This window comes from Polypterus senegalus, chromosome 12, assembly GCF_016835505.1.
Source record: "Polypterus senegalus isolate Bchr_013 chromosome 12, ASM1683550v1, whole genome shotgun sequence".
Taxonomy (NCBI): domain Eukaryota; kingdom Metazoa; phylum Chordata; class Cladistia; order Polypteriformes; family Polypteridae; genus Polypterus; species Polypterus senegalus.
Window position 1 is genome coordinate 5545818 of NC_053165.1, and position 24795 is coordinate 5570612.

A 24795-nucleotide genomic window follows, 5' to 3' on the forward strand; every position below is an offset into this window, starting at 1 on the left:
TAAACTCCTTTTTTCACTTTGTCATTTGGTATTATTGAGTGTTGCTTGATAACGGAAAAAAATGAATTTAAATGATTTCAGCAGAAGACTGTAACTTAACAAAATGAGAAAAAGTGAAGGGGCCCAAAGATTTTTTGAATGCACTGTATATCCTTGAAAACATTAAATCCAGTTTTGGTTGGGGCAGTCAGATCCTGTCTTGGTAGCTAACGATGCCACCCTGGACACTAAGGGCAGTTTTGAGTCACCAATCCACCTACCACACACATCTTTGGGCATGTGACAGGAAATGCTACATAGGCACAGGGAGAACAATCTGTGGGTGTGGGATTTGAACCAAGAATGCTAACCCCTGCTCAATAATTTAAATGCTCAATTTTAAGTATTTTAAGTGGCCACCCCTTTGTGTCAGCTCAAACCACTCTGGCCAGTCTCCTCTAACCTCTCTCATCAACAAGGCATTTGCATCTCACAGAATGGCTACCCACTGGATGTTTTTTGCACTACTCCGAGTAAACTCTAGAGACTGTTGTGCGTGAAAATCTCACAAGATTGGCAGTTACATAAATACTCAGACCAACCTGTCTGACACCGACAATTATGCCACAGCCCAAGTCACTGAGATCACATTTCTTTTTCCCTATTCTGGTGTTTGATGTGAACATTAACTGATGCTCCTTACCTGAACCTGTAGGACGTTTAAGCATTGCGCTGCTGCCACATGATTGGCTGATTAGAGAATCATGTGAACAAGCAGGTGTACAGATATTCCCAATAAATTTGTTTAGTTGATATATACTCTAGTGGGACTCTGCTCTGCCCCTCAAGTATGAGATCACCCAATACATTGACAGGAGTGCCCTACTTGCCTAGTTGTTCTGCTCTATACTGCTCCCTTAACGATCCCTGTTGGCTAAATACAGGGTTTGTACCAGCTTTAAGATCCATAATCCATCTATCCATTTTCTTAACCTGCTTATCAAGGGCACTGTCACAAGTTACCTGGACCCTCTCACAACAATCATCAGGCACAAGGCAGGAGCAACACCTGGAAAGGACGCCAATTCTGAAGGCCAAATAAGCCAGACTGAAAGTCTCAGTGGGAGCCTTCATCAAGAACAGCATTTTAATTAATAAGCGAATCAAGTAGCATTTGTTGGCTGCACTCTTGCCTCTTTTTATAAAAAGGCTGGAAGAAAATGAATTTCCTTGGTGTAAAGGGAGGCCATCTTTACTAATTGAGTGCACATGGTGCAACAAAGCACCAAGCAAGAGTCAAACCTGGAGGGGATGTTTGACCTTTACAGGGCAAATCCACACTGGGCTGATTTTTGAATCTAGCTGGCTTATCAGCCTGTTATTGGGATGCGAGTCGAAACATGGGAAGAAGGTGTAAACGTGCATATAGAAAGTCACCAGAGCAGCACTGGGTGATAGTCAGGAAATAGCCCTGGAAGGGCTCATTCAGACGAACACCCACGAGGCCATTGGAGAATTGACAGTCACCCTAATATGCATATCTCTGGGCAGTGGGAGGAAAAGTCCATGCAGAGACGGGGAGAACACGCACACTCCACATAGATGCAGCATTCAAACTCAAAAATGGTAACCGCAGCACCACTGAGCTGCCCTAATTTTTTTCAGTCATGTGAAATGTACAGTCATCATCACTGAGGGGCAATCAAAGGAGTGGAAATTAGTCATGGCCACTAATTACTTGCTTTTTTATTTAATGAACAAAGGGCCCAATGTCAGCTGTTTTTTTCCCCTCTGCAAACACTATAGGAAGATATTGTAATTGGCATTTCCATAATTAAATCTGCTACTCAGTTGAGGAAATTAAATTAACCATAATATTGTACCGGGTGACAACTGATCAATAAGCTTCAGTGAAATCAGACAAATACTGCTGAGTGCTCGCATATGCAAGACCTGGATGACAAACACCCCATTAGATAATGAAGACAACTAAAATGATGTACTTAGACCTGACTGCAAGTGTTTAACCACTACACAATGGCATCACCCCTTAGAACCAGCAGCCTGGGCTGCACAAGCAAGCAAGAAACATGAAAAGATTAAGAACGCAGTCCAAATCGCAAACAGCAGTCGCTAATTTAGACATCCTAGTAACTCCAGACCAAGAGGTAAATGACTTGCTTTAGGATCAGGCTCATGTTGTGGTAGGCAGTGGGCTCAGTGGATAAGGGACTGGATCAGTCCACTCCTTTTAATATATTATGTCATGCGCACCACATGAATTTTTTTTTTTTTAAACATATGTGGACATAGCAAGATTTGATCTTCATTTAAACAGTATATGTAGATAGAGAAATATTATATCATAATACATTCCTATTTTGTACTTCATTGTATAATTTAAATAAACATACATGCAAAATTTGTGGAAAGAGTAAGTACACCCCTACATTTTTCAGTATCTCAGACACCTTAAATTAGAATGAGATGCACCAGATCAGGTTTATCTTAATATAGAACAAATATGTATGGAAGTCAGGTCAGGTCAGATTGGGATGAGGTGCACGCAATGGTACAAACATCACACAATGAAACAGCTTGGGATCCTGGTTGGCAACCCTCTAGGCAGTCCCATCTTCCAGGAATGACCCTCTATCTGCCGCAGCCAGATGTTACACGGTGTCCCCTTGGCCTAGTCCAGTGACTTGGGTCCACAACAATGAGGATCCTGAGAGCCAGATCACCCTCGGGGAATTGTGCCACATGGCGATAGTGCCCTAACTGATCATCCCTCAGAATGCAGGTAATGTGCCTCATTTGGGACTCCGTGAGCAACACAAAGACAAACCAGCGGTACCCAAGGATTCTCAGAAGAGATACAGTACTGAAGGAGTCCAGTCTTCATCTCAGGTCACTGGATAGCATCCATGTCTCATATAGCAAAATAGGAAGCACCTGGACTCTAAAGACTTGGACCTTCATTCTTTGGCATAGATATTGGGAGTGCCACATACCCCTTTTTAGCGACCTCCGTACAGTACTCACAGTACCAGTCAGCAGGCCAACCATTATATCCAGCAACCTTGAGGGGATCCCGCAAAGTCTCAGGATGTTCCACAAGGCACCTCAATCAACTGAGTCTATCACTTACGAAAATTGACAAAGGCTGCAAAGAAACTCTGCCGATGTTTGCATTTGCGCTTCATGAGAACCTTCAGTGCCAGGATGCAGTCGATGGTAGACCTCTTAGGCATAAAATCAGACTGCTGTGGTTGCTGGTAAGTGAGCAAGTGATCACAGATCCTATTGAGGATGACCCTAGCAAGGACCTTACCCGGCACCAAGAGCAGTGTTATCCCCTGTAGTTGCCACAATCCAGGCGATCACCCTTCCCTTTCCAGTTAGGGATGACAAGTCTGAGTGCCACACTGTAAGGAACATTCCAGAGAGGTATTAATCTTGAACAGTAGGTGTTAGGGTGCAGTCATACCCAGAGTAGGACAAAGCCTTAAAACACACAAGTGCACTAGATACCTGTACCTGATCTTGCTTAGACCCCTCTAGCTTCTGTGTGTGTCAGCACTCCTACTAACACTCCCCTGGTGATCATTTGTATCACAACACACACCACAGCAAACAGACTTGGTATGCTAACTGGAAGAGAGAGGACATGAGGTTCCGTTGCAGTTTACCACTCGTGGAGTCCTTTGATATCTCCTCAGTGTGTCAGTGAGGCTCAAAGTAACAAGTGCTTGTCTCCAGGGCACTGAGGCCAGCTCTCCTGGGATCGTGTCCTACTGTGGGATTCTAGGTAATTACATATGTGTAACTACTCGCCTGGGCCGCCCTTCCTGCCTTTCAATAAAAGCACCAAAGCAGGCAGCGTGCTGTGCGGAAACTGAATCATTCATGAAGAAGGCCAAGGATTAATATGTCTAAACAATTTCCCACTTTGTAAGTGGCTGCAGTGAATTCAGCGCATTCAGCTATGACTCGCGTTTAAACGCAGCGATGAACACACAGGGAGATTCTGGGGATTCACTAGACGCACCGGGCTTAAAAATATGACATGGAGTGTGACAAGCTCCAGTTCAGCTGGGCATGACAATACATTGTAATAAAACTTTATCTGTCTATTAAAATATAAAACTTTTTATATGTGACTATCCTACGATGGACTAGAGCTCTGTCCAGGGTTTGTACTCTTTTTATCAGTCAGTCTTTCTGCGCTTTATATAGCATCTTTCACGTATCTCTGTCTGCTTATGTAGTGTTTTATACATCTACTGTATTTATCACTGTTCCTTTTACAGTGGGTACGGAAAGTATTCAGACCCCCTTCAATTTTTCACTCTTTGTTATATTGCAGCCATTTGCTAAAATCATTTAAATTAATTTTTTTCCTCATTAATGTACACACAGCACCCCATATTGACAGACAAAAAAAGAATTTTTGAAATTTTTGCAGATTTATTAAAAAAGAAAAACTGAAATATCACATGGTCCTAAGTATTCAGACCCTTTGCTGTGACACTCATATTTAACTCAGGTGCTTTCCATTTCTTCTGATCATCCTTGAGATCACCTTCATTTGAGTCCAGCTGTATTTGATTATACTGATTGGACTTGATTAGGAAAGACCAAAAACCTTCTCCAGAGTGCTAAGGACCTCAGACTGAGCCGAAGGTTTACCTTCCAACAAGACAAGGACCCTAAGCACACAGCTAAAATAACGAAGGAGTGGCTTCACAACAACTCTGTGACTGTTCTTGAATGGCCCAGCCAGAGCCCTGACTTAAACCCAATTAAGCATCTCTGGAGAGACCTAAAAATGGCTGTCCACCAACGTTTACCATCCAACCTGACAGAGCTGGAGAGGATCTGCAAGGAGGAATGGCAGAGGATCCCCAAATCCAGGTGTGAAAAACTTGTTGCATCTTTCCCAAGACAACTCATGGCTGTATTAGCTTTAAAAGGGTGCTTCTACTAAATACTGAGCAAAGGGTCTGAATACTTAGGACCATGTGATATTTCAGTTTTTCTTTTTTAATAAATCTGCTACAATTTCAAAAATTCTTTTTTTTGTCTGTCAATATGGGGTGCTGTGTGTACATTAATGAGGGAAAAAATTAATTTAAATGATTTTAGCAAATGGCTGCAATATAACAATGAGTGAAAAATTGAAGGGGGTCTGAATACTTTCCGTACCCACTGAATATCAATAAGTCTTACCTATTGCACCTTACATGCCTCCCCAATAGCCCTCATTATCCACCTCTCTCTTGCATATAGCTCCTTTCATGCCTATTTATTCCTTCATGTCTCTCCCTCTCACTCATCATGCTGGACGCTCTCAAAGACCTCCTTTCTTTGGTGTCCTGATGCTCTAAACTAACTGGTTCTCCTTGTCCTCGGTTGTCTATTTTTGCTTGAACAGGTGTACATCTTGATTTGTGTTGACACTACAACTATAAGTTGGTCAGACCCTTGTGAAGGTCACTTTGGTCCTTTGGCTCTCAGTGTGTTCTCGTCTATGTTTTTGTCCTGTGCCATTTAAAGAGCATGCTCTACTTGGTCTTTTGGTGCCAGTGTTATATCTTTTGTTTTTCCCAAGCATCTGATCAACTTAACATTTTGAGAACTTGTCAGAATGCAGACATCATCACCCTTCCATCTCTGGCTCCAAGGTTCATGAATGCTGCCATCTATAGGTCACTGCTCACAATTCATGCCTCTCTGTTCTTTGACACTTGAAAGGCAGCATAGCGCGGGCATCTAGAGAGCCGCAGGGGCTCTCTACAGTAGGCCTTGAGGAGCTCTAATCTGTGATCACGATAGAAGGCTGTACTGCAGTGAATGAGAAACTATGGCATAGTTGGGTTGATGGGTGAGGTGCCGAGTGCCATTGGCACAGAGATAACTGGCCCCGGAGTGACATAGTTGCCAGATGGCAGGACTGAACTGTTGAATGTGGCTGAGAACAGGCCTATCAGACAAAGTGTGGCGCTCAGCTAAAAATAGATGGTAAGCAGATTGCTCTTCAGCTTGAAGCCTTGCTGAGAGGAGCAGAGATGACTTTGCTTGCTTGCATGCTACTTGGTACTGTATACTTTCTGTATTTGTTTTTTCTGACCATTTTCTTATATCAGCAAAATAAGTGTTGATATTCTGGTGGCATATAAATGATTTACTGAAGAGTCTGAATTCATACAGTACCAGGAAGTGGCGCTCTGTCAGTGGCAGAGCCAACACCAATGTGACCCTTCATCTTTTGGAAACAAAGTCATTTCTTCAATCAGATTGTGTGGGTGGATCTGAAGCATCACCATCTGAAAGCATGGCATTGGTGCCTAAGCACAACACTAGCTAAAGTTACTCTAATTGCAGACATGGTGATGGTGTTAAAAGGGATTTCTGTAAGATGACATTCCCAAATGTGGTGAATGATGAACCATTTTAAAATTTTCTGCACCTATTGTAAGAGGTGACACTGTGGCCCAACTGTAAGCATTGGTGTCTCTAAAAGCTGGCTTACTGTCTGCATGGGTGTCCAGCCCAGTATAGTATCCTTAGACCACAATGAGTAAGGCAGTGGCAACCACTGATGCACCATCCTGTCTTTTCTGAAAATTATAAAGTTGTAATGAAAAAACTAAGAGTATGTTTGACAGCCTGGCATCTCATCCAGATGTCCCCAACCTCACCTGACTCCTGGGTCCTAGGTTTAAATCCAAGGACTGGTTGTTGCCTGCGTGGAGTTTATATGGTCTTTCTTTGTGGGTACTAAAGGAACACTGTTAGTTATTGGATGTATGACCTGTGACTGAATTGCACCCCATGTTGGTTTGATTCCTGCTTCGTACTCACTGATCCTGGAGCAGGGTCTGGTCCTTCACAAACATGGAATGGATTAAGAGGGTCAAGACACTGGATTACTCAGCAAATGGATGGATGGTGTCCATGCATTTCTGCAATGACTGGCACTGCCTTCCTTTTGCCTACATTAAGTCACAAAGCACAAGGGTGAATGAGGTAGATTATTCATTGATTCATTTATTTTAGAGAGGGGAGTCTCTGCTTAAGTTGCACAGTGACACACTGGTCAGCACAGCTGCCTTCCTCCACCAAAGTGCTGCCTTTAAATCCTGTCCTGGCCATATTCTGAGTGGAGGTTATGTGTTCTGACTGTGTGTAGGCACTACTGTAACCTCAGACAGTTGAAGGTGTTAGGTAGGGTGTGTGAGCAGGTCCTGCAATGGACAAGCATTCAGCCCAGGTAAAGATCTTGTTGAGAGGCCAATGCTGATGAGAATACACAATGTATACATATGTAAGTGTGCTTTTCATTTAATCTAATATGAACACAGAATATTTATTTAAGTGGATGTAAACCAGAGGATTCCAGATAAAAGTCACACAAACATGGGAAGAATATGTACACTGGATACAGACAGCAAGCAGGCTGGGAACTGAACCCTGGTCAATAGATCTATGAGGCAGTGTAGCTACCCACTAAGCCACTGGAGAGACATATCCATAGATCTGCTTATCACTTATGAGAGAATGGGCATAAGAAAGAAAAGAAAGAAAGAAAGACAATCAGCTCCAATTATGCAGTGGTCGGGTCAGAAAGGCACAGCTTCTGTTTGCTTCCTGTTGCTACGCACTAAAGGAGCAGAGAATGCACTTCAGACACACTTCAAGGATGTGATGGTTTGATTTCCCGACACCGCTGTCTCTCATAGCTCTAATGTCCTCTTACTCTTTTAAATCAGCAGTGTTAAGGCTGGGTGCGTGTTATGAATTTGGGACATGGCCATCTTAGCATTGGCTGAAGTGTCCTCTGGAATGTATGACGAGTTGTTCTTCTTAACTGCCTAGCTCTCGTTCATGTATTCTGTTGCATTTGACATTGAGCGTTGACACCTCGTTGCCTGACCTCTGAGTCCTCAATACTCATTCACTATTCAGTGCCAAAGCTGTTGAGCCAGCCAATCAAAAACTTGCCTCCATTGGATGTTTTAGGTGTTAATATGTTAAAACAATATGATGCAAAGCTTCAACTGCAGGTTAAAATATAAATATATATATAAATTTGCAAAATTTCCTAAAATCCTGTTTCCATTTTGTCATAGAGCACAATTTTAGTGCTACAGTATGACAAAAAATGAGCCCATTGCTGTCCTCTAGTCCTCATAAATGTACAAGGACAGGTAAAGGCCTGAGAGGTATGTAGTTGCTTCACAACAATGAATTGTGCCCTGCTGGCATATTGTATACTCTGAATGTGCCTAATAGGCCCTGGCCACTTTTATCCATGGAGTTTATTACCTTCTAATGATTAAACCACAATTTTATTTGACAGAGATTGATTTTCTCAAGAAGCGCATATCGTGCCTTTGAAGAACCTGAGTACTGCTAAGGGACTGCTCGAAATCTTTATTGAACACTTTTTAAGATAAAATATTTTTATTCCTTCCATAGCCTCTGTGATTCTTGTGCACTTTCTGTCCTTAATCAGGGACTGACTACATGACAACAGTTTTGAGGAGAATGGGCCAATCAGTCCAGCACAGTTTGCCAGTCCCTATTTGCTTAACTTGTTCTAAATGTTATTGAGCTCAGATTTGAAGGTTCTCAAAGTTCTGCTATCTCTTCCGGAGGTTCTGCCCTGGACCTTTACTTCATATTTAGGATTGGCCTGAATCCTGCCTTCACACCTTCTGTTAGGCTGGTTGTTGTCCCAACACTAGCCATTTCTTTATGTCTGGTATTGACTTGAACACTTCCTTTAGGTGTGGAATTGTCCATGGCTAGGTCTCTAGCCCCTAATTTATGTCTGCAGTCTGGGGTTGACTGAGTCATCTCCCCTCAACCTTACCACTATGCCTTGGGTTGGCCTGGGCCCAGCCAGTAGTTCTTCCTTTAAGACAAAGATTGTCTTCAGCTGCACCTGGTGCCTTTCCACTATGCTGGACATTGGTTTGAGCCCCACCTCTAGCCCTTGTTTTAGGTCTAACCATTCCTTTTCATTTGGGGTTGTCTTTCTTTAAATCTGGGATTGACTGAGCACCTCTCCTTGGTTCTTCCCTTTACTTTTCTCTCACCTGCTTAAGTTGGTAAGCAAGTCTAAAGTGACTCATTGTGGATAAGTGTTGTGATGGACTAGCACCCTTTGCAGGTTTGCTTTCTGCTTCTTTTCCCAATGCTGGCAGATATCCTACAGCTATTAGTGAGCCTAAAAATTGGATTAAACATTGGTGGAATGATAATCAAGGGTGGCATTGTGCTCCAGAGTTATTACTTCACATCCATGGCTAAGCATTGTATCAATATATTCACATGATTTTTTATAAGGTCTTCTTCATTCATCTCTCACATGCCAAACAGGTAGAAATTAAGTTGATTGGAAAGTCTCAATTAAGAAATTGTAGGGTGTGTGAGTATGAGTCTCTGTGATAAGCTGACATTCAGTTCAGCAGGATCAGCAATTTCACAAGACAAATGGATGACTGTGGAAGCTACTCTTTAATTCCTTACCTGCCACATAAGAATGCTTAGAGATATACTGTACCCATCTCAACCCACAGCACTGCCTTTAACACCTCTTTTCAGTATCTCTGGCCACCATGTTGATGGACCTATGAGGCACTTTCAGCACTGAAGTCTGATGTGGCACCTCTGCCAACTTAGTTTCATGGCCCATGGCTCCTGTTCACTACCAGCCTTGTGCAGCCACAACTGTCAGCCTACTTGTGATATCATGCCATGGCCATTTTTGTTGTTGTCATTAGATATTTTGATTTTAAAGCGCTAGCTTACAGGGTTTTTTGGCTGGTTATTTTTGCTTGATTACTGAGATTAAGTGTATTGTCTTTCTGCTGACCTCATCACTACGTTTTAGGATCTCCTTTGATCCTGTCCTGTCTTGCTAGTCACAGCTTTAGTCTGCCTGTACAACTGCTCTGCCTCAGCTCGCTTCTCTTTTTGTGTCATACAGTGAGGACTGAATCGGCATATTGTGGTTTACAGTCCAGTGACTGAGTCATTGTACCACAAAATTTCATATAATTGGACATGAAAGCCAGTATATAAGAGATACAGTGAGGTGCTATTTTATCAGAAATGAAAAGCACTATATTAATAGATAAAATAGATATGAAAGGTACTATATAAAATAGATAGATAGAAATAAAAGGCACTATGTAATAGATATGAAAAGTACAATAGAATAGATTAACAAAGGCACAAACAGACTTTACATTTTTCTTATTTTTTGCTTTCTATAGTAATCACCATCCTATTGAAACGTAGTATAATTAATATATTTTGATCATATTTTTGGTCTAGAAAGGTAAACTATTATTTTAAACAGCTCAGCTGCTCTGCACAGTAGTTTTTCTCATTTCTCCCCCACTGGCACTCACACCAGTAGATTCAGAAGAAATTTCTTTCCTCAGGTTGTAAGGTTCTGTCTGTGTTCTTGTATATAATACAGTATATTGCATAGTAGCCAAAGTACATGGGGTTGTCTGGGTATAAATAAATGGGTGAAAAACAGTCTTTTGAAAATTTAATATGGCTAAACACAACCGATGATTAGGCAAAAATACGTACACACAGCTGAAAGCGGCAATCCTCTGAGACAATGAAACTGGTCCGTTAATTGTGAAGTAAACATGTTACTGTACATACATGTGGTCTCAGGTAAGAGTCCACTTTGTTTGCGCTAATGTTGATATCCATGCCCCAGTACACCCTTGCTGCCTGATGGGATTGTAGTCCCCTGTCTGTGCCATTTTTTGAGTTGCTAATACGCCCCTATTATAACCTCTCTTCACAATACTTTATATAAATCTTTATTTTAATTTGAACCAACAGCAAAGCACATGCAAAATTTCTTGAAAATCGGTTTAGCTGTTTTTGCATGATTAATAGAACTAAAAAAGAGAAAAACAAACAGACATCCAAATGTCTTTTGACTCCTACAGACTTTTCTACATATATAATTTTATGTATGCCTGCGTTCTTGTGTGTCTCTTTGTTAGTGTGGTATCACTGTGACTATTCTGAAAAGATGTGAAATTTCACTGTAATGTAGCTTGATATTGCAGTTCACTAAGTAACTTGATCAGGGTCGCACATTCATATACACAAGAGGACTGAACCAGAAAATCTTTTTGTTTCATATAGCACCTTTCATGGTAATGGGCTTTTGTGAAGGGTACACAAAATATCAAAAAAGATGTAAGGTTTCAGAGAAGTCTGACAAAACAGGCCATTGTGTTTACTAGCTAGCCCAGATATAGTCTTACCGCACACAGTTAGCCCCCCAGCTACCACAGGCAGGCTTTGGCCTGAAAAACAGAAAACTTGTGAATTTATATAGCATCCTGTCATAATAAATACCATACTAATAAGTTTTACACGTTAAAGGAAAAGAACAACTGTTTAAATTTGTTCAACTGAGGCACAGGCACATTAAGAAACTCATTTAGGGCCATCCATTGACTTAATGGTGAGGACTAAACCAATGTCGTTTTATAAAGCACCTTTTACAGTGAGCAACATACCAAAATTCCTTAAAGGTACAGGGCTATAAGTTTAGTGAATTGCTCAGGGTCAACTACTTACTTAATGGTGAAATTAAAGTAGGAAATGTATGATTTTATACAGTATAGCTCCTTCATAGTAAACAATCACCTAAGGCGGTTTACAGGCAGAAAACATTAGAATGCTGGTTTACATCTGTAGAATGGGAGCACTGACAGGTTAAGTGATTCCCCTGCTGAGTTACTGGTGACACCTGAACGAAGACCCTAGTGGTTTTTATATAGCACCTTACATAATAAGCAATTTCCCAAGATTCTGTACAGGCACATCACTATATTAGACTTGTCAAGATATAATTAGTACAATGGGAGGTTAAATGATTTGCTCAGGGTCGTCCACTAGACCACACTCCTCCTACGGTGTTGAGACTACCTCAGTTGAATATCAGTGGTTCAGGGGGATGACTGGGGGAGGTTGCTCAGTCACCATGTTAATACTACTGTGAAATAAATCAACACTGAGGACATTCATTCTGCATGCCAGCCCATAGCACATTCACTTTGTCAGTGGCCATAAATTACTTGCCTGCTACAGAGGCTGAAATTAATTATTAATACCCAAAAGCTTGTAAATTTTTTAGTATTTTTATTACGCTCTGGAAAAATGTGGCGCTTGGGCCCTCAGGAGTACAGAATGAGCCCCAAACATGCCAGGCACCGGGTCAATGTGGTAACCTGTAGGTCTGCTTATTAGTGATCAGAACCAGAAGACCACCATTGGAGTGTGGGCTACTGCCACCACAAATAGAAGACGGCCCAGTGCAGAATGGGTCTCTCAAGATCCGGCAAAGAGATCCGAATCCTTTACAGTATCTGTATGGTGTAAGGCAGTTTTCCTTTATATTTTGAACCTCATTTGCTGCTAGGTTGGTTTGGTTTCCACCTACATATCTCTTTTCCAGCTGGACAGAGTTAGTTTGTTAAAAACAATGGAAAGAATAGAAGACTTATAAGAAAGAAAGTGTGAGAACTCCCCTTGAATAATTAATACATTAAAACTTGGCCTGCATGGCACTCGGGCTAGATCAAGCTGCACTATCTTAGACATCAATATTTAGGGCGCCACAGCGGAAAATGGAATCTTGCTACTTAGCCTGACCTCATTTTGAATCACAGGCCCTCATTTGTTCAATCTGTCCTCCTTCCATACACGGAAGGCTGCCTTTATTTTGGTATTACGGTGTTGGTAATATAATTCAACAAAGATACAGTAAAGAGTAGCCGTGTGCTAATCTGGGACACGGGGCCGGCGCGGTGTGATGCTACTGAATCTCTGTGATGCGGCAGGCAGATTGGATTTGTTTTCCCCCATCACAAATAATGATAACATGTCAAACACTTTAACATCCCTCCGACGATTTAAATAACTGTCATCGTATCATTAGCTATACCCTTTGCCATCGGGACACTTGGTATTCAAAGAACATCATTTCTGTGTTCTCCATCAATTACTATTCTGGTCACACAGGCACAGCATCTTATAGCATAGCCCGTTAAATCTGAAGTGTCTGTTTATTTGTTGTACAGTGTAATAGATTAGTAGCGTTGACTTCGCCGGAGTCTGAAGCATATCTGGAGCGTGCTTAAGGTGAAGAGTTCAAAATCTGTTATATTATTAAAATACACATGTGCTAGAGTGGGGGAAGGGGAAGATGCCCTTCTTAGATGCTGCTGTTCATCCACACCTTTCATATTGGGGGTGTGATCCCAGGGTTGTAGAACTGTCACAGCTAGCTTAGGATAAAATAAGAAAATTAACTTTTAGTAAGGAACATGGATTTATCAAAACATTTATTATTTTTTAGCTCAACCCTTCGGATTCTCCAAAGATGTTTCTTACTGTTTCATCCATTTTTAATGTTATATAAAAAATTATTTTGATTCATCCATCTCACCCTTCCTTCCTACCAGTTTAAACCCTCCCATCTGCCCCCGTTTGGCCATTGACTTCTCCTTACTGGTGTGTTACCACTGTTTTGTGATGCTAAGAGGGTTTAGCGCCTTGACAGCTCATTGTTCACTATATGTGCAAATGATTACAATTTAATCTGAGTTGCTGTTATGAAGGTGTGCACAAAATATCAAAACAGGATGTAAGGTTTCTGAAAAGTCTCGCAAAACAGGCCAGGGTGTTTACTTGCCAGCCTAGATATGGTCTTACCCCAGGCAGTCAGTCCCCAGCCCCCACCTCCCATCTACCAGAGGCAGGCTTTGGCCTATAAAGGCCTAAAATGGGCACAAACTTTTAAAAGTAAAATCTGAAGTTTAAAATTTCCCTAAATATACCAAAGAGGGAGAGGAATCTGAAAAGTTCTGGTTTGGAATACATTAGGTGTCCATTAATTTGCACAAATCTTGTGTTGTCAAACTTGTTTTTGGTGTTTTCCTAGTCCAGGATTATAATTCTGTAATTGTTTTGAGAAATAAAAACTGTTATTCAATACATAAATCCAAAAATCAGCAACAAAAAAACCAATACAACAATACTTAATGTAGCACTTTTTAAACATAAATGTCCACTGAAGGACCAATTCTCCAGCATCACCTCCAGGCTTATCAGTGAAGGTCCTGACCTACTTTTGTGGTTCTTTTTGGAGGCTTTACCACACTTTCGTCAAGTTTATGACTTCAGCACTTCACAGTGCAAATATAATGCCAACAAAAACAGAGAGTTTATCAACTGTGTTGGGAAACTGAGCCAGGAGATGAACAGCCAGAACAAAAGAAGTTTAAAAGTAATGTCAAAACTGGTAAGTTTAAAGTACCAAATTAATGAACCAAAATGAGAAACAAAATCATGAGCCAAACAATTTCAAAACAAGCCAAAAATCAAAGCAGGAAAACAGTTGTGGATTTGCCTAAAAAGCAAAACCTAAAGCAAACAAATACAAGAAAGAAAAAAAACCCAAACAGGTGTTATACATTAATGTGTGTTTATGTGTTTTATTGACGTCTTTAAATTATTGTTTTTCATATTTTTATGTATTTTCTGTAATGTTTCCAATTATGTACCATTCCTTTAAATGTCCTTATATTCTTTGTTATGTTGTGGGTGGAGCCCCTGGAGGAATGGCCACGTTGACATCTCAATCCTGGACTCTCCCTCTGGCTAATTAGTCAGAGCAGGGTATGCTCGGCTGTAGGAGACCACCGTGTGTGATAGGAATTTGTAAATATTGCTATTTTCTTTTGATTTTCTGACTTTAATTATTTTGTTTTTGCCCCTGGTTTTCTCCTCTGGATTGTGACTTTGGACTTGTTAAGACTTTTACAGTATTTTGAACTTTTAATGCCAGCTCCCCACTTTTGGGCCTGAGCAGGCATGCTGGTAGTGTTATCGGGAATGGCTCCCTGGGGTGAAACCTCCTCTAAGCAGGCTGGTGAAAGTAGTAGACTGTTTTATAGATCTTTGAGCAGGCCTCATGTCACTTTTGTCATGTTTATGTCTTCTATACAAAACACACCTGAGCTTAGGCTCAATTGTTGAGCAAGCTATAATGGTAAATCATAACATGCGATTAAAGAACTTGTCCCAAAGTAGTGGGGCCCATGCCAATAGTAGGCAGAAGCTCTACAGACCTGCCAAATGTTTTTTTTTTCCAGATCCAGGCAGACATTTTTGTATTGCAGGATGGAGACACACCTTTAATAGCTGCATGTCCCTCAAACACTGCACTGTATCCATTATCCAGAAGGCTTACTCTGCTATTCCGTATATGTAACACGTTTCCATTTGCAGTGTTTATGCAGTGTTAATCGAATTAAATGTATAAGACGTGTGTTTTGAGCTGCGCAAAGTGTGAGAGTGTTGCTGCAGCTTGTGTGAATCTCTGCACTATAAAAAGAACTGCTGTTAATGCCTATAATTCCTGGCATCATTCACCAGTGGCCTCACTACAGAGCTCCAACACAACTAAAACTGTAAGATGGACCGGATTTTTGGCAGCCTTGAACTGAGGATATAATGAGCCAGAGCCACGGTGTGCGTCAGCCTACAGGGTGAGGTGTAATGATGAAAAAGAACCACATGAGAACGTCTAGCTTCCCATTGTCCTTCAATTTGAAGACTGCTTGTTCGTGTTAGCTTTTAAATGTATTCCTCCATTTTCTATGCATGCTTCTTAGCTATCTTGGAAGTCACAAATGTGAGGTAATAACTCACTCTATATGGGATGCCAGTCCATCACAGGGCACACTCAGCTCAGACCTACAAATTACTCACATTGGACCAACTGTCTTTTTAAGAAGTATATATTTAAGGCAGGTAATGTAGAGTGAGCTAAATCATTGCTGAGGGACCTGGGCAGAATTGTAGATGAAATTTGATGTAAGTAAATGCAAGATATTACATGCAGTAAAAAAAAAAATGTTAGCTCTGAATACACCCAAAAGGTACACCTAATTAGAAGGGAGACATAGTGGACTGGTCACTACCTACATTCAGACAGTGGACAGAAGCAATCAAGAACTCTTGTAGGATGTTAGGCTATACGCCACCCCTAACGTGGATCACTACAAACTACATGGGTTAAGTAAAAAATAAAAAATATTTTTTAATGGAGTATACCTTTAAAGGATGCCCCAAGAAAACATCTGGAATCATGCTCAAATGACCATCAAGTGGCTCAAAGGTGCACAGTTGCACCCTTCTACTACATCTGAGTGGTCAGGAGGAACTGTGTTCCTCCACCAGCCTTTAAGATTTTTAACCCTCCATCTGGGTAGTAGTCTGTACCAACTCCTGAAATGGCTCCTTGGCCCCTGGCTCTAGGACATGGTCCAATCCAACCTCCAGGCAGAAGGTAACCCCACTGCAGCACTATCTCACATCCCTAATGTCCTTGAAAACTGATGGATAAAAACAAGTATGGAGAGAAGTTCAATATAAATACATATTAACTCAAACATGCATTCAGTTTATTGCCTTATACTGTATATATCCTATTCTTGCAGAATGTACTCACAGTATTAATATTTCTACCTTCTTTATCCAATGATGTCAGTATTGTTGTATTTTTTGGCTGATGCGTTTATCCAAGCATACAGTTAAACTGCTCACATCCTAAAATTTGATTTACTCAGGGTCACACAGGGATTATATTATGCCCTTGTGTTATTTGTAAAATGCCTTTGTAACATGACCTCTCTGAAAGGAGCTTTAAAAATAAAAAATTGACTACTGTTGACTTACTGAACTGTTCCATGTGCATTGGCATTGTAAATTCAATTTACTTTAAGACAGTGTGATTCATGTGGTCTTGGAAGGCAGCACACAGACTGGAATGCAAATGACAAGAAAGGTTTAACTCCATTATATTTTAGATCAAGCCGGTTCACAGATAATGAGGAGTCTTTTCCCTTTTTTGTAGAAATTGATGGACATTTTCTCTTGTTTCAGCTGGATAATCCTGATGAACAAGCGGCCCAAATTAGAAGAGAACTAGATGGACGTCTCCAGATGGCTGACCAGATCGCAAGAGTAAGGCGGATTGCTTCTTGGCCTTCTTGTCTTTTAGTTTAGATTTTAATAGTGCAATAATAATGATCCAGAATTTCAAAAAGGCAGTGTGTGGAAACAATCAGCTAGGCTACGTGACTATGTTTTATGAAGAAAAATGTATTATTCTATATTTTTTTCCACACACACACACACACACACACACACACACACACACACACATACATACATACATACATACATACAACATACATATATATATATATATATATATATATATATATATATATATATATATATATATATATATATATATATATATATATATATATATTGAAACAAAGGATCACAGCCAGATACGCCTTAAAATGGCTATGATTTGATAATGTGATCTGTTGTGTACATTGTGCTTCTAACTTTCCTAGCAACTTTCATAAGTCTATAGAATGATTAACTGCTCTCTAGCTGTTGTTTCTTATCTCGGCCTATATACAGTAAATTTAGCAACGTCTTTGTCTAGTCAGAGCAGCTTAAGAAGAACTAGAGGTTGCTTGGTGCCCTTAAATAATGACTTCAGAGTGATTACTTAAAAGATTCCCAGCGGTCATTGAAGGGCCACCATACAGAAAACATAAAATAACAAGGTAACATAACACATGGCCAAATGTTAATGAGATGTCCACAATCACATGTATATGATCTTGTTGGACATCTCATTCCAAAATTATGGGCATTAATGTGGAGTTGGCCCCTTTATAACAGCCTCTGCTCTACTTTCCACAAGATGGTGGAGTGTGTCTATGGGAGCCTGTGTTCATTTAGCCAAAAAAGCATTTGTGATGTCAGGTACTGATGCTTAACAAGACCTGGCTCACAATCGGCATTCCAGTTCATTCCATATGTGTTCAACAGAGCTGAGGTTAGGGGCCTATGCATGTCATTCAAGTTCTTCAGTGTATTTATGGAGTAGGCTTTGTACACTGGGGCACAGTCATGTTGGAACATAAAAGGTCCTTCCCCAAACTGGTGACACAAGGACAAAAAGCACACAGTTGTCCAAAATGTTTTTGTCTGCTGTAGCATTAACAGTAGCTTTAACTAAAACCAAGGGGCCTAGTGCAAAACCTGCCATTACCCATCCTTTACCTTCAGGACTGTGTAGTGCCTACTATAAAGTTTGGTAGTGTTCTCCTGGCATCTGCTAAAGACATCTTAGTCCCTCAGAATGCCTGAGAGTGAAATGTCATTCATCTATCCAGAGAACATGTTTCCACTGCTCCAGCGTCCAGGCATTGTGTATGGTAACAAATCTTAGACTTGTGTGCAGTTTCCTTCATGAAGCTCTAGACACACAGTTTTTGTGCGGATCCTGAGACAGATAAGAAGTCTGCTGTGAATGATACCACAGAGAACAGGCCAGTTACACAATTTAGCACTCGGCAGCCCTGCTCTATAGCTTTGTAGCTAAGCTTGTTTTTTCACTTCCACTTCACAGTAATGGCACTTACAGTTGACCACAGCACATCTAATAGAAAAGAAATTTGACATACAGACTTGGAAATGGTGGCATCCTATGACAGTGCCACCATTAAAGTCACTAATGTTTTAAGTATGACCCATTCTATTGCCAATATTTATATTAGATTAGATTATTTGTTAATGAGAAATGTTAAATTAGAAATTTGTTAATGGTGACTACATGGCTTTGTGCTTAATTCGATGCATCTGTTAACAATGAAATACCTCAAGTCAATTATTTGAACATTAGAACACTCTGGATGAGAACCGGCCATTTAGCCCAACAAAGCTCACCAGTCCTATCCACTCATTTCTTCCAAAAAACATTGAGTTGAGTTTTCAAAGTCCCTAACGTCTTACTGTCTACCACACTACTTGGTCGCTTATTCTAAGTGTCTATCGTTCTTTGTGTAAAGAAAAACTTCCTAATTTTTGTGTCAAATTTACCCTTAACAAGTTTCCAACTATGTCTCTGTGTTCTTGACGAACTCATTTTAAAATAACAGTCTCAAGGTTTGGAAGGTGGTTCACATATGTTTGGCCATATAGTGCAACAAAACACAACATAATGTAACCGTTTAAAGTCTCAAGGTACAGAAAAGCTCATTAAGGGAAATGAAAGAAAAAAAGAATTGTTTTAAAAATAGTGGACCTAAGCTGAACTTTACAAAGAAGCTCTCACCCATGGTGGAGTCAGGCTGGCTATTTGAAAGGAAGGGAAAACAAAGCAAAAGCCAACATGCGTAGGCAGATCTTCACACTGAACTGCATTTTGGTACAACACTGAATAGACACTTCTATTCATATGTTCACACTTGTATACAAACAAAAAATAAAAGCACACACACACATGCACACGGGGGGCAGCCTGCAGAATCCCACAATGGTTAGGTCTCTTCCATCACAGTTCCAGGAGTGCAGATTTGAATTCTTCACCTGGGGCCTCACATTGAAATGTATAAAAAAAAATAAACTTGGCGTAATGCCACATACATTTTCACAACAGCCTCAGACCATGTGTACGCACGGGTCTGCTCGGTTTTGTAAACAGGCGGCAACCAGCGTTAATGCAGTGCTACTGTATCTGTGTGGTCTCCCTTTCTTTTTTCTATTCAAATCCATGATGCAGGCTTTATCAAATACAATGAAATTAATTGCATATCGGTTACAAATTTAAGGTACTTGATCAATCAATCTGTATCAAAATAAAGGTGCACGAAATGGCCAAACTATTCCAACTACTACGACATTGTTAGAAAACCTTTCAAATGATAGAATTTGAAGAGAGCGCATATCTAGAGATCATGCTGATTTCTTGTACCATGATGATGACTGGCTCCTAAGTCGATTTAGATGTTCAAGAGCTATCGCCTTGCAGCTACTGGTGCCGGCTTTACAAAGGCAGACTTTGAGGAACTGTGCTCTATTTGCTCCTCTGCAAGTTCTGTCCACCCTTGGGTTTTTAGCCACAGGATCTTTTCAACATGAACTGGCTGTTCAGTCATCACTGAGTTGTGCTATACCAGTTGTATGGGATGGTATTATATGCTATGGTTGAATGGGCAAACATCAAAGCACAATTCGCAGCAAAGTCTGGTTTTCCAAATGTAATGAATGGAGCAATTGACAGCACGCACATTGCTATAAAGGCTGCTACAGAGAATGAATTTGCTTAGTAAGTAGAAAGCATTTCCACTCTATTATTGTGAAAATTATCTGTGATGAGAAAATGTGTCTCATTAATGTTGTGGCGAGATATACAAGTGTCTCACCAATAACTGCAGCAGCTCGTGGCTCAGACGGTGTGAGGCCCGAAATTCCACTACCCACTCCAGTGATGTTACTCAGACAATGGGCTGCGACTCTGACTGATATCTGACCACTTCTTTTTTTATTTTGGGCACGGTGCAACTTTCTAAACTCAAACTTTTGAGTGCCTCTGCCACTTTGTGCCACACCAACTATTTCCTTTTGTTGTTTATACCACATCTTAAGCTACAAAGAGTATGTTTTTTCTTGCCTCCACTTCACTGAGCAGGACCTCCATTTTGCATTTGCTGAAATTCTTCTTTTAACACATGCTTTTGTTATTATCTCTTAAGAAAACACTAAATGGAAGGGGCAATTTTATTGATTTGCACATTGAAATAGGAGAAATTCAGGGTGGAGCAGTAGACGTGCGCATGTGTGTTAAAATTCACGTTGACTGGGGTTTATAAAGGGAAAGTACGTAGAACTTTGCTCACACAGTTTTATGCATCTGAATTCTTTTGCATATGCACATTTCTAGTTCCATACGTCATGTTTTAATGTCAGCTCTACACAAAGCATTATACATGAAGTCCCTGGTGTCTAACTGCATGGAGTTTGCATTGCCTCCTTGTGTGTATCTGGGTGTATCTCCTGGAACTTAATTTTTTATCTCCTATATATCTCACAAGTCTGTGTGTGTGTGTGTGTTATGGCAGTTGCTGTTCCATTATGAACAAGGTTACACATCCTTTCTCTTTGTGACACAATAGCATTGAGGAGATGAAGATAATTAATTATTCAGCACAAGTGAGTCAAGGAAAGCTACTGCGCTCCTTCATACCTATGGCAATACATCTTTACAGTGCCTCACTGGGACTGTTCTCTCATCTTTAACCAACTCAAAAGTTTTTCTTCATTTTTGTAATTTTTGTGTGTGTTTGAGGGGAGTTGTTGCTGTTATTTCTATAGTTCTTGAGCTTCTGTAAAAGGAAAATTACCCCTTAGGTCAAATAAAGTCCTTACTATCCATCTATCTATCTAAAAATCTAAACTATGTATTACATGCTCATTTTCCTATCTCTCTATTCATCTATCTAGATACAATGGCCCTGAATTAGAATAAGCGAGTTTAATAATTGATGGATGGTGTGAACAACAAGGTGTACCTTCAAGCCATTCCTGTATCTAGAACACATACCAAGTAGGCTAAAATATCAAGAACAAGAGGTTAACATAACACAGAATTCTCAAATTTGTCCAAGTACAGGATCTTAGTTCAGCAGCATCACACAACAGTCAGTAAGCCAGTTCATCGCAGGGCCCACCACTGACACATATACAATCTAACTGCCATTAAGCAGCATACAATACACAGCTTTGAGATGTGGTGGGGGGAGAGAATGGTTTACATCTATTAAGGCACTGTACCGCATCAGGCACAAGGGGAAAGGATAACACTGGACAGGAAGGCACTCCATTACTTGCCCCACTTATACATATCCCCTCTTATGCCAGGACTGCACTCCATAACGGGGTACAGTTATAGGCAGCTCTACTCAAGCCAGGTCATTTTAGAGTGAACAGTTAACCAAACCTGCATATCTTTGGGATATACAATGAATTTCAGCAACTGGGGAACAGGGAACGCTTCCTAATTCCATAATGGCAGTAGCAAGGTCAAGATTTAATTTTTATTTGCAATATCTATAATCTGATGGTATACCATAATTATTAATTTCACTACTATATTTAATGTATTTATACAAGGCTTATGTTTGACGCCAAGTTTTTGTTTGCCATGTTTTTAATGGTATGTCTTAGTTTCTCTACTGACAAAACAAATTTCCTCCTCAGCACAATCATGTTAAATTGACTTTGGGGACTCTGATGCTGGGACATGGCACTTGCTCTGGTGTGGACATACAGAGAAGATAGTGTCCTGTGCCTGCTGCTGTGGGTTTAACTCCCTCAGAAGCTAGGGTCTGTCCTCAAGACTTGTTTTGATAGATGACACTTGACTCCTATCCTGTGGCTGTCAGGATTATGCAAAAAATAAATGTTCTATTTGTTTATTTCTTATTAGCTGGGAATCTCCACTACATAGGAAGGAATTAATTTCAGCTGTAGTTACAAAATAAATTTCCAAGATGGCCCCAAACCAAAATGTCTCTTACTAAACCCATCATGGACAGCAATTTTGTATACCTATGGCAAGTCCCAAAAATACCACTTAAGGGCACTTCCCTTATAAAGCGCAGGCATGGACACCATATAAAGTGCCCCAAAGAGACAAATTTTGGAACAAAAAATAGCCTATTGTCTTGCTCTGTACAAATGGAGAATCAGTGCAAAATTTGCCAGACAAAGGTTCAGCACTGCAGATGTGCATAACGGACAAGCAAGCGGTTATTGTGCACAGTTATTTAATTGACATTACACTGTCACCATTTTGTTTCTTGATGAGTGCAACCATTTTGGGTGTCAGGTTTTCTTGAGTGCAGCCGCTTTTGAGATCTTGCTAGGCATGTGACACATGACATCCTGAATTCACATTACAAAAGATAGCCAAACTTCATTGGAAAATAAAGGAAGAACTTATTTCTGAGAAATCTTCCAGTCTCAAAATTTGTGATATCAACTTTACTTTTGAAATTTGAAAGAATTAATTAGACTTACAGCATTTTAATCTTGGTAATATCAGACCACTGTAGCTTCCCTTTAATCTCTGCCACTCATATTAATAAAACTGGTTCATCTGGACCTTTGGAAAAAGATTCCAAGAAGTAAAAAAAAAAAAAACAACAGGCTTCTTAAATCTTAGTTGCACCAGGTATTCTTGCAACTCCAGACCCCATGTTTCTTTAATGGGTCAGGTTGATTATATATCACCTGTGCTATGTCATAGGCATTGCATTGCCATATATACGTAATATAATGGGCCTCCTTGTGGCTTCCTAGCATTTGGGGGACTTCTGCATAATTGCAGACAGTCCCCCACTGTCCCAGGGTGATCCTTATTTAACTAAATTGGCCAGGAAAGTCTCTGCCATTAGTGCAGTCCTTACTCTGATACATTATAGCCTGGCTCCCATCCTGATTCAGATGTGTACAGCTACATCATCAGCACTGCCTGGGCTTCCTTCAACAGTACTTCATTTCATAGTTGTCAACTGTGAATTGCATTTAGTGTTTGCTTTACTGTTTCCATCCATTATAAACATAAAAAACAGAAGTGTCTTAAAAATACTGTGTCAAGATGTGGGAAGCAGACAGCCTGGCCCAACAACAAATGATATTTAAAAATCGAGGAAGAGTGAGAGAGCACTATGCATTCTTTGATCTGCCACCCTTATTCATATTGCTGATAATGATGATTGCTTTTCTCTGAAATATCTTTTATTCTTCAAACAAAAGAGCCTGGCATTCCAAGTATATGTGGAGGTGAACTTCATTCAATATTTTATCAGCCTGCCACTCAAGCACCACAAACATCTGAAAAATGCATGGAGTGCATTTAATATAGAAAGCTAGCCTGGTGCAAGAGGAATCTCTCAGTTAATACTTATGTGGACTGAGAATGAGGTTTGAAGGAAATGTAGATATAAATCGCTTTGTTTTTACATCATAACCCTGTTTGAGGAACATCTGGAAACCTAATAAATAATAAAACATACAAATTTACTCCCTTCCGGAAAGAGTAGCAAACATATATGGTCTTAAAACTTAATGTTTAAAACTAGCACCCCTGCAGAATTTATAAGAAGCAGTCAGGGGATGCACAGGTCGCAGACGTTAGAGTCCTGGGTTCAAATCTTGGTGTTGTTCACTACACTTCATAGGACACTGGACTTGGACTTGAATGCAAACTAGATAAACTGGTTAGAAAAATGGAGGGACAGACAAATATATTTTTATTATTAGATGTAGTAGTAGTAATATTAACAGTAGCAGTATTATTATCCTTGTGACTCTGAACTTGATAAGAAAATGGAAGAATTTCCATTCATTTTAAGATTAATTACTATCTATCTATTACATAGTGCTTTTCATATCTATCTATCTGTATTAAGCGGTAAGAGTTTTGTCCGTCTGTCACATGGTTGAATGTGAACCACAAGGATTAGAACCTTAATGTTTGTCTTAATCGAAAGGTTATGACATGACACATGCTGGTGAAGCAAAAAAATCAGGAAAGCAGTAACCTCCCTGAAGTTATTAGGGTTCACATCTTTTTTACAATGAAGTTCTCAAGAGGGTGACATGGCAGGAAGGAGACAAACAGCAGTGACAATTGCTGAGCATGAGGCACATTGCTGAGTCTGCTCATAGGAAGAAGAACTGCAGTACCATCTGCTGAGAATCAAGTACAGGATACAGAATGGAAGGACAAGCAGATAGATTACGATTACTTTTTATTATTTTTTTACCGTTTATGTAATTCTGATTAGAAAATGGAGGTATAAACAGTTATATTAT

The 24795-nt window shown here is 40.1% G+C and overlaps 1 protein-coding gene across 16 annotated transcripts in view; it reads left to right on the forward strand.

The window, feature by feature from the left end:
- Positions 1-24795, forward strand: part of cadpsa (Ca2+-dependent activator protein for secretion a) — a 364578-nt gene that overhangs the window by 105100 nt on the left and 234683 nt on the right. For all 16 annotated transcript variants that reach the window (XM_039771426.1, XM_039771431.1, XM_039771437.1 and 13 more), the window contains exon 4: positions 16990-17070. In XM_039771426.1, coding sequence (XP_039627360.1) covers positions 16990-17070 — 81 coding nt within the window. The remainder of the gene's footprint in view (positions 1-16989; positions 17071-24795) is intronic.